This window comes from Rhinolophus ferrumequinum, chromosome 22 (genome assembly GCF_004115265.2).
Source record: "Rhinolophus ferrumequinum isolate MPI-CBG mRhiFer1 chromosome 22, mRhiFer1_v1.p, whole genome shotgun sequence".
In the NCBI taxonomy this organism is placed as follows: Eukaryota; Metazoa; Chordata; class Mammalia; order Chiroptera; family Rhinolophidae; genus Rhinolophus; species Rhinolophus ferrumequinum.
This window is the reverse complement of record NC_046305.1, coordinates 41,575,005-41,588,582: the sequence shown is the minus strand read 5'-3', so window position 1 is coordinate 41,588,582 and position 13,578 is coordinate 41,575,005. Positions and strand designations below refer to the sequence as shown.

The 13,578-nt window shown below is 43.4% G+C and overlaps 1 protein-coding gene across 2 annotated transcripts in view; it reads left to right on the top strand.

Moving 5' to 3' along the window:
- The first annotated feature begins 2,238 nt into the window (after positions 1-2,238).
- The window catches only part of SORT1 (sortilin 1), a 59,934-nt gene continuing 48,594 nt past the window's right edge, over positions 2,239-13,578 (top strand). Inside the window, exon 1 of one of the 2 annotated variants that reach the window (XM_033094094.1) lies at positions 2,239-2,594. In XM_033094094.1, the coding sequence (XP_032949985.1) occupies positions 2,283-2,594 (312 nt within the window). In that variant the 5' untranslated portion in view covers positions 2,239-2,282. The remainder of the gene's footprint in view (positions 2,595-13,578) is intronic. The other variant, XM_033094095.1, reaches the window with a different exon arrangement.

Genomic DNA, 13,578 nt, shown 5'->3' with positions numbered 1-13,578 from the left:
AGCTTGTACTGTTTTCTCTCTCACTGCCTGGGCAGTGTATTCATACCTTACAAAAAAACTGCTGAAACAGTAAATTTCATACCCTCTAATTCTAATTTTAGAATTCTTGAAAAGATAGAATTAGAGCCTTCTTGAAAGAAAACTTTGGTTTACTGTAGAATTTTAAAACTTGCTACAAGATTTGTTCTTGGGCCCAATTGAAACAGAAATCATCTTACTAGGAAAAGAATGGCTCTGTGATGTCTAACTGCTTTTCTGCTACAGAATTTATCTTGGAGAACAGTATGGTTTTTAGTAATAAGATAACTTGACATACTTTAGTTCTGCAAGTCAGGTAACATCTTATGTGCAGTGTTTTCACAAGAGATCTGGCAGCAGTGCAACTTTTGTATTTAGTACCTACCCGTGTCACTAGACTGAAATACTAAAACCGTTTATGTACTCAAACATTGTCTCAGTGCCAAATGCAAGGTATCATGTCCCCAGCAACTGATAACAGTTTGAGGAAGGAAATATGTATTCTGTAAGCATATAATGATAACTAAAAGCAATATATTAAAAAGTGAAGGTAACAGATAATTGCAACTATTTAATACTGTGTTAAAAATATGTAGTAGTTTCTCCAGGAGATGTCACTGTTGAGTTGGGTTTTTTCTTTTCAGACAGTAAGACAATAGACCATTCATCTTTGTGTCACCGAACAAAGAAATATTCCTGCATCGTCCCTCTTCTCTTACCCCCCCCCCCATCACATGCTACTGGAACTGACTGTCTTGTGATCTACTCCATAGTTGGATAAACTAAAAAATAATCTGTATTTTAAAAAATAATCTGACAATGGTGGTTAATAGAAAGGAACAAATTGTTTACTAGTTTTCATGGAGTTTATCTTGTCATTTCAGTAGCTGAGAACTTGGAAGACTATTCTCATGATTTTTCCCATCCTGCTATTCAAAAGTATTTTTCACTTCTGTTTTACTATGGTTGTCCTGGAAAAAATGCAAATTTATAAAAATCTTTTTGTTTGCAAATTAATGTGACTAGAAGAATTTGACTATTGAGTGAGGTGCAGTGCACCATTTTGCTCTACAATTACATATTTTTATTTGTGCTTACCCGCAGTTTATAGTTAAAAGTAATTTTTAGTTTGCTTTATTTGGGAGTAACGTTTTGCACACTTTGTATCTTTCTATTTGCTACATTTTCTAACAACTAACATTCTGAAGGGATGGGATTAGTTAAGATCCAGAACTGGTTTTACCTGCACTGCATGTTCTAGAAGTTATGTGTGCAGTTTCTGAGTTAAAGGGAAAAGCCTAGAGGTTTTGTTTTATTTATTGGATGTGGGATACTAATTTAGGGGACATCATATACTGAAAACCACACTTGTGCAAATGCAAGGTTCAGGCACTTTCGTAGAGATAAATATGTATCTATGAAAAGATCATATCTGAAGCAGTCATTGGGCAATCGTCTTGCCCGCTTTGACCTGCCCTTAACGTCCAAGCTACTTTCTACCTCCAGGAAAACCAATAAGCAACCCCATCTTTGGCCTAACTCCCTACAGAGGAAGGTGAATGAGGCCATAGGTGGTGGAGAGACTTTTCTTACAGCTTGCATGAGTCACGGATATCCTGATGTCTGTTTTCTCCGTAGGATTTAGCCCACACAATTCGCATTCACCTTTCTGGCAGCAAGGCGGCTGCTTCAGTAGACAATGGGCGCTCCAGTGCGCGGAGCTTAAAACCTGAAGCACCGGTTCATGACGAAGCCCCCCTTTTCCAGCTGGGCGAGCTCAGGGATTCCCTGAGATTATCCCGGCGCTGCCGCAACCCAAAGAATTTGGGGGGGGGGGTTAGGCGGTCTCTGGGGGAAAGACTAAACCAGCCCCGACTTGAGGGTGCCCCTGGGAGCCGCGAGGGTTCTGGGCGCCATGGAGCGGGGAGCTTCGCGGGAAGAGGGAAAAGCTCCTACCAACTCTGCAAGCTCGGCCCTGGAGACGCGGGCGAGGCGGGGGATGACCTCAGCCGTCTCTGCCACGTTCCAGCCAATCAGTCCCGCATCTTGGCATCCGAATCCAGGACCCCCGAAGCCGGAGGCGACGCGAGCCAATGAGGAGCGGGCCGGGGAAGAAGGACAGGCCGCCGGCCTATGGGGGTGGAGAGGCCCGGCTGCGCGTATCCAAGGAGCGCCGGACTGGGCTCGGGGGTGTGGCGCGGCGCCGGCGGGGGTGGGCGGGCGCGCCGGGCGGCAGGTGTCGGCGGCGTAGGCATTCGGCGGCGATGGAGCGGCCCGGGGCAGCTGCGGACGGCCTGTCGCGCCGGCCCCACGGCCTCGGTCTCCTCCTCCTCCTCCCGCTGCTACCACTGGCGACACTCGGCCAGGACCGGCTGGACGCGCCGCCGCCGCCCGCTGCGCCGCTGTCGCACTGGCCCGGCCCCGTCGGGGTGAGCTGGGGGCTGCGCGCGGCCGCGCCCGGGGGCCTGTTTCCCCGCGGCGGCCGTTGGCGCCGCAGCGCGCCCGAAGAGGACGAGGAAGAGGGCTGCGACCGGGTCCCGGACTTCGTCGCCAGGCTGGGCAACAACACGCACCAGGTGAGCGGGCGCCGGGCCCTGGCGCCGCCCGGACTGCGAGGGGCCGCCCCCGGCGCCCCCGCGGCCGCCCGCCCCGCCCGCGCGCCTCCTGTCCCCGCCGAGGGGACCCCGGCAGTTCGCCGCCCGCCGCGCCCCCCAGGGCCGCGGCCCCGAAACTGCGGCGGGCGGAGTCCGGCCCGGGGAGCGGCCCTTTGGTCACAGGGGAGGCCGGTTTAGCCTTTCACGGCGTTCCTTTTTTCAAGTTGTCAAAATCTCTTGAGCGTCGTTGTTTTCCGTCTGTATAAATAATCGCGACCCAGTAACGCTGTACCTCACCGGGAAGGTGAGGAATAGTCATCGCTGAATTGTTTGCACAGGTTGGGCTGCGCAAAAGCAAAGGTGTGTTCTCTGGGTCAGTGCTTTCAGGGTGGGAGGGGGCTGTTAATTCCCAACGCAGTTGTTCGGTTACTGTGTGTTCGCACAGGTAAAGGAACAAGCGTGGAAGTGGGATGGCAGTATATATGTTATCTCTCTTTAAAACGCCTTCAGTTTGACCTTCTATGGTGTCATCGGACTTTGACCAGGAAGTCTGTGTCCTGTAACAAGGTTTCCAACTGTTAAGAAACACACTGCAGACACTCTGCTTTGAGCGAGGTCCTAGTCGGAAACTTTTAAAATTGCTGCAGTTCCATCCCTGGAGACAAGCAGCTCAACCTTTGGGCACCACTGGATTGACAAAGCCAGCAGACAGGAGTGTGTCCTGGCTCCTGGATCCAGTGCAGCTGGAGCATCTTCCTCGTCTTTTTTCTAGAACTAACGATTTAATTATCGCTACCCACATTTGCATAACTAATTTTCAATGTAATATATTTTCTCTGTTATATCCCTTTCTCTTGCGAAGAGTTGCACCTGGGGACAGAGATGAGTGGCTAACTGCACTTGTCCTTCAATAGCCACATTCGCATCAGGGAATCTCAGTCTCCCCTTGAACTATCTTTCTCCCTCTGCTGGGACTGACTATACCTGTTACCTGTGCAGAATTCTCACATGTGGGAGCCAGGTCAATTGCAATCAAGGCACAAGCAGGGATAACCCCACTTAATGCAGTCCAAGCAGCCGCTGCTTCAAGGTGGCTGAGGTAGTGCTGGCGGGTGGGACAGGTTGGGTGCAGGTAGGGTGGTAGGAGTACTGGCAAGTCTTCCTGTTTGACGAAGGGAGAAATAAATCTTGTAGACTTCCACCTCACAGTGGGGAGTTGAGAAAGGCTTTGCGATACTGATGCTTAATTTATAACAGGACTACTTCCTTCCTTGAGCCAGCTGGACACAGCATTCTTACCCCATATTTCAGATTCCTCTCTTCCTGGTTGACATTCCCTTAGGATCTGATGCTGCTTCTGGATTCATTCCTGTGATTGAGTCTTCCCTGGTTAGTTTGCGTTCCCTGGTTAGTTTGCGTTGATATGTCGTTTGCAATATACTGATTTCTATAGCAAGGTGGTTGATAAAACTGGCTCAAGGGGTTCTTAGGCCAAATCTACTCAAGAGCATATCTGAAACCTTATTCTTTGAAGTCCATTTGTAAAGAAACTTGCCCCGTTTTGTTTCATCTTATTTAGGTATTGTTCCCAATGATTTTTTTAGCTTATTATTTTTTCAGTGTTCTTCCAGTGACATAATTTTAAGTCACTACTTTTGCATTTGTTAATCAATCACGGTCTCATCTTCAGAGATCCCATCCTTTTTGGAACATGCAGATGTGGTTAAAGAGCAGCTGTTGTTAACTATCTTCATCTTAGAAGTGGTCGAGTAAAGTGGTGGTTCGAGTGGACCGCCACCTTAACCCAGAGTTGTCACGTAGTCGTCTGTTCTGCTTTTCAGTTATGTGTTTTTAAAAGTCATAATAAATCATTCTGAACTATACTGAAGATATCTAATATTTTAGGACCCTTTGTAAACAGTGTGAAATGAAATACCAGCATGACAGAACCACTTTCTATTGGCAATATTGTATACGTTTGTACAGCTGGGAACGTGCCATTTAGAGGAGTTTTTTGTAAGGATTTACTTCGCAGGAAAAATCCAAAGTTCTTGGTTCTCTTCTTACTTGTTATAACTTGCTGTCCATGTCAAGTCACATTGATTCATCATGTATGTGAATACCCACCCTCCAGATGCTGGGATGCCAGGACACAAAGAAAAGGTAACTCAGACTGGAGAATGAAAAGCCTCAGAAGGTTTTAGCCAATCTCCTAGACCTGTTTCTATGGCTTCTGTGGCTTGTGAAAACTTATTGGCATTTAACTAACCTTAAGAAAGCAGAAGTAGAACTAAAAGCATGATAGTGCTTTTATGTTCCTCTGGTGTAAGGAGACCTGTGCCCTAATGACTTATAATTCAGGATCCTTCACTCATGAAATCCAACAGTGTACATATATACTTATAAATGCTCTTTTCTTACACTCAATAAATAACCTTCCTTTTGCCTTTTACCCCAAACTGTTTCATGCCACACTTTTAACTGATTCTTTCCTTTCAGTGTTTTCCTTCATGCCATGTATAACCTTTGTACATGAGAGGAATTGAGCAAGCCTAGAAGATTTTATTAATGTTGGTTGCTAAGTTGGATTGCTTCAAAACATTCCTCCTATAAGCACCCCTTTGAGGTTAGGCATGAAACTCTGTCTTAAAGAAACAGATGAAATGCTTTGGCCAGAGTTACGGCGGTGGCTGACATAATTTCCTTACTTCTCATTCCTGTGTTCAGACCATTTGACGATTTCCTTAAAACTTTTAAAATTTATGATTAATGAAGCTCATTCTCTGTCCTCCCTTTGCTCCTGTCACTACCTCTTTACACATTACTTACCAACTTCCACCCCGACATCAAAGCATCTGGTTTCTTAGATAAACAGGCCCCATAGAGAGGCCATGTGGAATGGGGTGTCAGCTTTGAGAAGAATGTGTGTGTTTGTTTGCTGGTGCTGGCAGGGCTGCGTCCATGCTGACAGGACTGAATGTGCCTTTTGGAGGCTTCAGGGAGCTGCCGCTCTTAGCCTGTTGTGGGTCTTTATCACACCCGGAAATCTGAAAGTCAGTGCCTTTAACTACCCTGGAACTGTCTAACTGCCTCACTTATTCCAGGGCTCAGTCTCTCTTCATACTACCTTCCCTAGCATTGCCACCCTCATCCTCTAGTTCATTTTCTCTTGAGTCCTGTTTCATCCATTTGTTCTGGGGTCAAGGAACAGAAATTCTGTAGGATCTCCTTCTTGGTCCTAGCTGAGCAGAATGAGCAAAATCCTCATGAGGACTTGACACCCGTGCAGTATGGTGACCAAACCCTCCAACCCAGAAGGGATTGTAAAATGACGTATGCATTGGGGATTTCAGTTGGAAGTACCAGTGTCAGCAGATTTGAGGAGCTATATATTTATCTGGCAAAGGTTAATCTTCATCTGAGGTTTGGTTGAGGTGAGGGTGGAGAGCTAGCCAGGTAGGGCAAATGGCTCAAAGAGAATGCGGTGTAACCATTAGGTGACTTCGCTGCTGATTTGAATAGTTAGCTCTGTGCATAGTGATTTTTAATTAGAAATCAGATTTCATTGACTGTGGAAATAATAGGAAGAAGGCTTATTCTTCTGCTCAATTTCTAGTGCCTTTTTCTTTTCATAATAATAGTAACAATAATAATAATCTCTCCATCCTGCTATTTTGATCTGATCTTTCATGTCAGGTTCACAGAGGCTGTTAACAGCTCCGTCTGTACTCTGCTGATTCTCCAATCAGCTCTTGTCAACAAGCTTTGGATTCTCAGGGACTGCAGGTGCTGTGTTCCCCAACTTTGTCCTTGCTGGCCTTTTACCCTTGTGTAATGCTCACACCAAGGGCATTGCTGAACACCAAGTTGTAGTGGTCAGAACAGGAGGGTAACATCGCCCCTTTTCCCTCCCTTCCTATCCACCCCTACCCCTCAAGTCCTGTCTTTACAGAAAGTGAATTGATGTTCAGATGTTTTATATGATTAGAAGCTCATATTAAGGTAGACAAAACCATTACATTTGACATGTAATTAAAATGAAAGCCTTTCTAGCAAAGGGCTGTGTGTCAGTGGCTCCAAAAATAATGTGAAATAGATACTGCATTTGTAAATTTCTAAAAAATTTTTAGTTCCCATTGTCACCAGTGTTTCTGTTTCATCTTTTACTCTTTTTGAAAACCTGTGTGTGGCCTCACTGATTCTTATGTAGGTGGGATTGGGGAGTAATGGGGCTTGAGGAACAAGCTGGTCCATCGCAGTCACTTCTAGGGCTTTTTATTGTTGTAACGGTGGTACAGAGTTGGATTAGTGATTGTGGCTCTGCGCTGGCTGGGCTGAATGAACCCGTGTGACAGACCCTTCAAACCTATGGAGTTTGTTAGGTGAATGCCGGACATGTGGGGTTTTTTGTTTTTGTTTGTTAGGGTTTTTTTGTTTTGTCTTTGACATTTTTTTTTCTTTTTTTTTTTTAATTGAGGCTGTTTTTCCCTCTCAACCTTCAACCACAGCCTCAGGAAACCACAGTAAAAACAAAATCTTCCATTCCAAGCCTGTGGTGTTTTGCTGAGAAAGTTTTCTGTGAATGTAATTTATTTTCTGTTTTGCATTTCAGTATCTGGCCCTCAGTTCTTCATCTACAACATGAGAAGTTTTGGACTAGATTTAAAATGTCTGAAATAATTCTGTGATTCATAAGGAAGAGGAGGAAGCCAGAGGTTATGATCACTAATGTTTATTGGTTGGTTCCAAATTTAGAAGCAAATTGGGGCTGTTCTGCTTCCCTGTTGAACTTGACCATAGCCTGGATTTCACATCTGGGGGTAATTTGTTACCACCTCCAGAGCTTGCCTCAACGAAATATGAGTGCTCTTAAAGATAGCAGGAGTATTTTTTTTTTCATGTAATTATGAAAGACATTTGTTTTTTGGGTAATACTTTATCATTCTTTTTTGGCTGAAACATCTAGTGCTTATCAAAGCTACTAGCTTGGCTAGTCCAAAAACAAATCAAATAATAGATATATAGCAGTAAATTTATTTTTTTCCTTCCTTACAAGTACTCTGCCAAAACTGGGGCTTTTTTTTTTTTTTTTTTTTAATTTTTTTGGTCCCGGCTGCTGCCTATGTATTTGACAGTAGATAGTCAGTTTACCATTAGTATACTCAGCCCTGTGCTAGTTAGAACTTATGTGTGATTCATTGGCTTGATTTATTTTCATCAGAAGAAAATGTATGTTCTTTTCCTTCCAGGGCTTATGAGTACTATCTTTCTTACACTTGCTTTTGGTAAGAATTTTGTTCTTTTCTTCCTGTATGTTCTAAAAAGTAAGTGATAGTATCATACTTGAGCCAGTTTGCAAGACTGGTTCAACAGTAAGATCACCCTGAAGGACCAAGAGAAATTGAACTGGGAAGGAAAAGTTTAATTAACTTCAAGCAAGATAGTTCAGGTTTTTATCTGGTGCCTGCTATTTGTCAGAGGGATTCAAATCATAGACGTCGTATACAAAACTCAGAGGAGATATTTCAATGACCAGATTTGAGTCCTGCCTCTGCTGCTTCATTGCTTTGTGGTCATGGACAATCACTTAACTTCTCTGACTTTCATAGCTTTGTTTTTTTACACTAGAGAAGCAGCCGCTTTAGGATTATTTGGAGGGGCAAATGGGAAGTTTCGTCAAAATGTTTTGTTAAATGGAAAGTACTGTCATTCATTTAAAGTAGATGTCATTCATTGACATAAGCAAAGTTAAACAGGAAAAATATCGGCATTGATGCCATCTTAAGGATTTAGGTATTCAGAGACTGCTTGCTGGGAGTTTGGAACAATTTTTGAAGAAGGCATGACCGCTACAGTGTGGTGGTCTGGAAAGGCCTCAGGGGTGAGGAGAGAATCAAGATGTGGAGGTAATTCTTCGGGAGATGTGCACAGGCAGGGAGGTAGGGAAATCCAAGACATGGCCCGGCGAGGTCAGTGGAAAGTTTCTGTTGGGAAGAAGTGGTTTATGAGGAATATGACTAAGGTTTCCAGGAAAACAGATAGAGAGGTCAAAAAAGATAGCTCTTTGGGTGGGGGAAATGGGAAGGGAGGGGGGCACAGGTGGGGAGTTTGGCATTAGGACTTACTGGGGAAGTGTTTTAACAGATAGTGCTAGACCTTAGGAGGAGCTGGAGAAACCAGAGGTGGAAATGAGGAGCCAAGAAGAGTTATCTCCGTAGAGGTTGCCCATTGCTGTGGTCTTGGAAGAGTGTATCCAACAGGATAGCAGAATAGAGAGCAGGGCGGGCCATCTTTTATACTTGAAGCGTTAAGCGTTCTAAGGAACCCTCCTGGGCCTCCTTGAAGGAGAATGTGAGCCACGGCATGAGAAACCCAGGAGCTAGCTGTAAGACAGAAGCCCATGAACAGACTTCTCTTTCCTGAACATTTATGAACAAGGATAAACTTGAACTCTTGCTGATAATGTGCTTAACAGTTTGAATCATAGATTGTTAGGCTGATTAGCTGGTGAGATTCTTTCTTTTACCGCTGAGGCCAAATGACTTGCTTGTGGGCCAAGAGCTGGGAGTACAACACATGTCCCAACATGGTGCTGCTACGTTTGGAAGTGTTTCATAGAAAGCTTTTAAATCAGCTCATTTGCTTTAGGGATAAGGTAAAGTCATAGACCCTCGTCGTAAGTCATGTAGTCGTGAGTTGTTCCCTGTTCCTTAAAGCTCAGAGTACCCTCAACAGAGCTCAATTAGCCTTCCTAAGCCTCAGGGCCCCATTAGATAAAATGGTGCGTTACCATGAGACTTTGAGGGAAAACATGTTGAAAACCTTGAAGTACCATATACGTAAGATTTATCTCATTTCTTAATAAGATTGTTGATCTCTTACTGCATCCACAGGGCCCAATTGTCAGCCAAATAGTCTTGATAAATACCAACATGTTCCAGAGGAACATGCGCGTAAAAGGACACAGATGCGGCATGCCTAAATGTATTTGGTTTTATCACTTGGCAGGGTTGGGTGACAGCCTCGGCTGGGGGTGGCAAGAATGAGAGTGAGTCAAGATTGGCAGAAATGTAAGAAGCATATGTCTTCTTCTTCTTCTTCCCTTTTTTTTTTTTAAACTTTAATGATTTCATCAAAATTTTATCTTGTTAGGGTGATTGATTGTTCTTTGAGGCAGTGGTTAGGAGGGAACATGATCTCAGATCAGACCTGGATTCATACTTCAGTGGTGACTGTGGTCTGATTAATCTCAGTGAACCTTAGTTTTTTCATCTATAAAATGGGTGTACTAATACCTGCCTCTTAGGGTCATTGTGAAAATTAAATGAGACAGTGTGAGATTTGGTGTGTATCGATCGTTTATCGAGGGTACCTTACAGTGATTCTCTCCATAAAGCTTCTGATGCATTGCTAGGTAGATACTCCAATCTATTTGTGTATGTGCTTTATTTTTTTCCATAGCTGTAGTATTCCTAGAGAATTATTACAGGTTTTCCTGTAACCATATCTGGATTAAGACATATGTACTATTCATGCCCTTGGACTTGATTAAACAAAGTGGGTATGGTGAAGGAGAGATCATCTGGCCAAACGTTTTTCTTGAAGCTGTGGGGGATGGAGGAGCAAATCCTCATCCCACCATCATCAGATTATAATTGTCATCTGGTTATAATAGTTTCAAGTTATAAAGTTATTAACTTGTAGTTTTAAAGAACTTGCAGTTATAAAAATAAGACTACTTACAATTTAATAACTATTTCTCTCCTTCATTAAGCTTTAGTTTATTGGAGTTAGTGACTAGGGTTTTACGTTGGTGGCTCTGAAGTAGCACCTTGCCTGTTTCACTCTCATTCATTAACGAAGCAGCCAGTTAGCTGTGCAGTGTACTGACCTTGGTGAAGTTTTAAAAAACATTAATGAGATGTGGTAGGTCCTTCTCAAGAACTTTGCTTGGAAGCGTGGACGACCAGAATGTTAACATAATTATTTTTACGTGCTTATCTCTTTAATATTTCACCACTTCCTGACCTATGTTAACCCTCTGTTTCAGGTAAAGTGACCTTTTCACCAATCTCTGCCATGTGCTGTGTTGGTTTTTCATCTTTGTTCTCAGGGCATTTCCCTTCTCTGAATGTGCTTCTAGCTGATTTCCGCCCCCCATTCTCACCTACGTTTAACGATGCCATGTAATGCACGCAGCACTTAATTGTAGTATTCTGTCTTGTATTCACTTTCATTTATTAAATATTTATTCCCCAGATTATAAACTCCTTAAAGGTAGGGGCCACACTGATGCTAGGAGTCCTTCACTTTTGCTTCACACAAGACTGGAGAAAGAGTCGACATTAAGTGTGTAGCCTGGAGTCAGACAGACGTGAGAGTCAGACAGACGTGAGTCGGAATGCTTGCTCTGCCGCTTACCTGTCGTGTAACTTCGGGCAGGTCCTTTAACCTCTCTGAGCCTGTTGCTTCTCCTATAGAGTCACAGTGGGTCCTTAATATATCACAAGTGCTCAGGAAAGGTTCAGTACTCGTATTGTTAGTCTTTAATTCAACAATTGGTTGTTGAGCACCTGCCACGTACTGGCTCCTGGGAACTGACGTGGACCACAGACAAGATCCCTGTAGAGAAAAAGGACATTATACAAATATGTTGTTATAGCTATGATAAGTACCAAGAAGAAAACAAGTAACTGCAAGAGAATAATTGACGGAAGTCCTTTTAGTCAGGGGCATTAGAAACGACTTGCTGAGAAATTGTTTAAACTGATACTTGAAGATGAATATTATGTTTGTCAGCAGGAGTATCCCAGGCAGAGAGAACAGCGTGTTCAAATGCCTGGAGCTAAAAAGAGCTCGGTGTGCCCGGAGATCTGGAAGAAGGCCAGCGTGGTGGTGGCAGAGGGAGTGAGGGGTTTGTCCCCACACCCAGTGGGCGAGCAGTGAGCCTTTTTGGTTCAGTCAGCTGGCAACTGGGGCATATCCCTTCATCACTTTCTTTTCTCTGAAATGGGACTAAGATGTAAAAATGAAATGCTAACAGTTTTGAAATTCAGCTCATTTATTGGGCATGAGTAGAAATGAATTATTCCCGTGAAAGTGAATTTTTCAAAAATTAAGCTTACCCTTTTAAGTGCCAAAGGTTTTGTTTTAATGGAAAATTTTCTAAAATACTTATCTGCCTTCTTAGTCAACCATAAGACCCTGGGTCTAAGAAGAGATTGTGCTATACCATGACTCACGGGCATGAATGCTCTCAAGGACTTTGGAGATAGTATGTGGGGCTGTTTTCTCCCAGATTTATAAGCCTCATGCCATTGTCTTCTTGTTGAAGTTTACTTTTTTTAACTTGCAGAAATTACAGTCCTTTTGCAATAATATCCTGTTCCTTCTTGCTGCTGTCCCTATCTCTACATAGATACGCTGTCCCCAAATTTGATTTGCTTTTTCTGTAGGCTAAGAAAACAAATTACTAATTTTAGGCAATTCTAATAAGCTTAGCAAATTGATTTAGAGTGATGGTCTGCAAGTTTCTCTTCGAGGTCAACTGCATACATTTTTATTGCATGGATAGTATCATCAGCGGTCTCCCTTGCTTGCTTTCACTGCGTGTAATTTGTGGAGGAGGTTTCTAGATAATGGAGGTTGCTGTTCTCTGCTTTTAACACTAGAGTATTGTTGAGAAGGGAACTGCTTTTTTTTTTTTTTTTTTTGATAAAGACAGAGCAGTGGAAAAGCAAACTGAGAAGTTAAATTATTGATGAGTCATAGAATTGTAAAGCTTATAGGGACTAGAAATGTTCTAGCCACCTCGCCTTGAAATTCGGTTGAGCTACTTAAGTTCACAAGGCTTTAGGCAGAGCTGGAAATAAAATTCAGGTTGACTGTTTTCCCAGTGCTCGCTTCTGTATCATCCTGTTTCACAGAAAACTTTGAATAATTGAATAGGTTTGAAAACTTGTATAATAGTTTATGTTTAGCCTTTCATTTCTAAGAATAGTTTCCGTGAGAACTGGAACATTCATGACTTATTTTTGGCTCATGTTTTTATGCTCCTAGCAGTGCCATACTTTAACAAAACTGTATTCTGGTAAGACTTTCTTCCTGCCTGCAAGAGCCTCGCCCAGGTGGCGTTCCAGCAGACCTCTCTTGCATCTTACACTGTCCTGTCTAGCCCTGTGTTCCCTAGGTGGGGGTTGGAGACCTAAATCTTCAATTCCAAGCCTTTATGGGATCACCAGTGCCTTGCCTTTGTATGTTATTTCATTTGATTCTGATTATGCCAGTGAGTAAAGGAGCATCATTCAGGTTTACTTCCGAGGAAACGGATTCCCAAGAGAGAAAATGATCTGTGCCTACTTCCCTAACCAGTTGGATCCTGGACTAGTCTTTTATACCCTTTTGTAGTTTTATTTTCATGCTGACAGGCTGTCTTCTGTAGATTAAATGGCTAGCACGGTTAGCCTTAATTTTTATACTTCTGTGAGAGGTGTTTATAGGGTGCAAGCTCCGTGAGCACAGAACGTGTACCATCACTGCTGTTTCCCCAGTGTCCCAAGTCTGATAAGCCAACGTGTTTGTCAGGAGCAAGAATGTGTGTGAAGGATGGCATCCTTGAATTCACTCCCCTATTTACTTGCCAGAGAGGTTGTTCCTGAAGGCATGACGGTCGGGTCTTTGGCAAGTGTCTTCTAGCCTGGGGCCTGCCACGTGAAACTGACCCACGCTTGGTTGTGCCAGTGTCAGTTCTTCCAGTATTTTACTTTTGATCAGGTGTGTAACTAAAGATGGGCAGAAGTTTCTCATTACCAAGTTTTTTTCCAAGCTACAGTGACTCTTGGGACCAACTTCAAGTCCTCCAAGCTATAGTAACAGTAATTTAATTAGACTTCTGGCTTAATTAGATGTGAAGACAGTTTTTTCCATGGAGAATGTGGTTTTGTGGCCTTTCTCTTTTTCCAGGTGG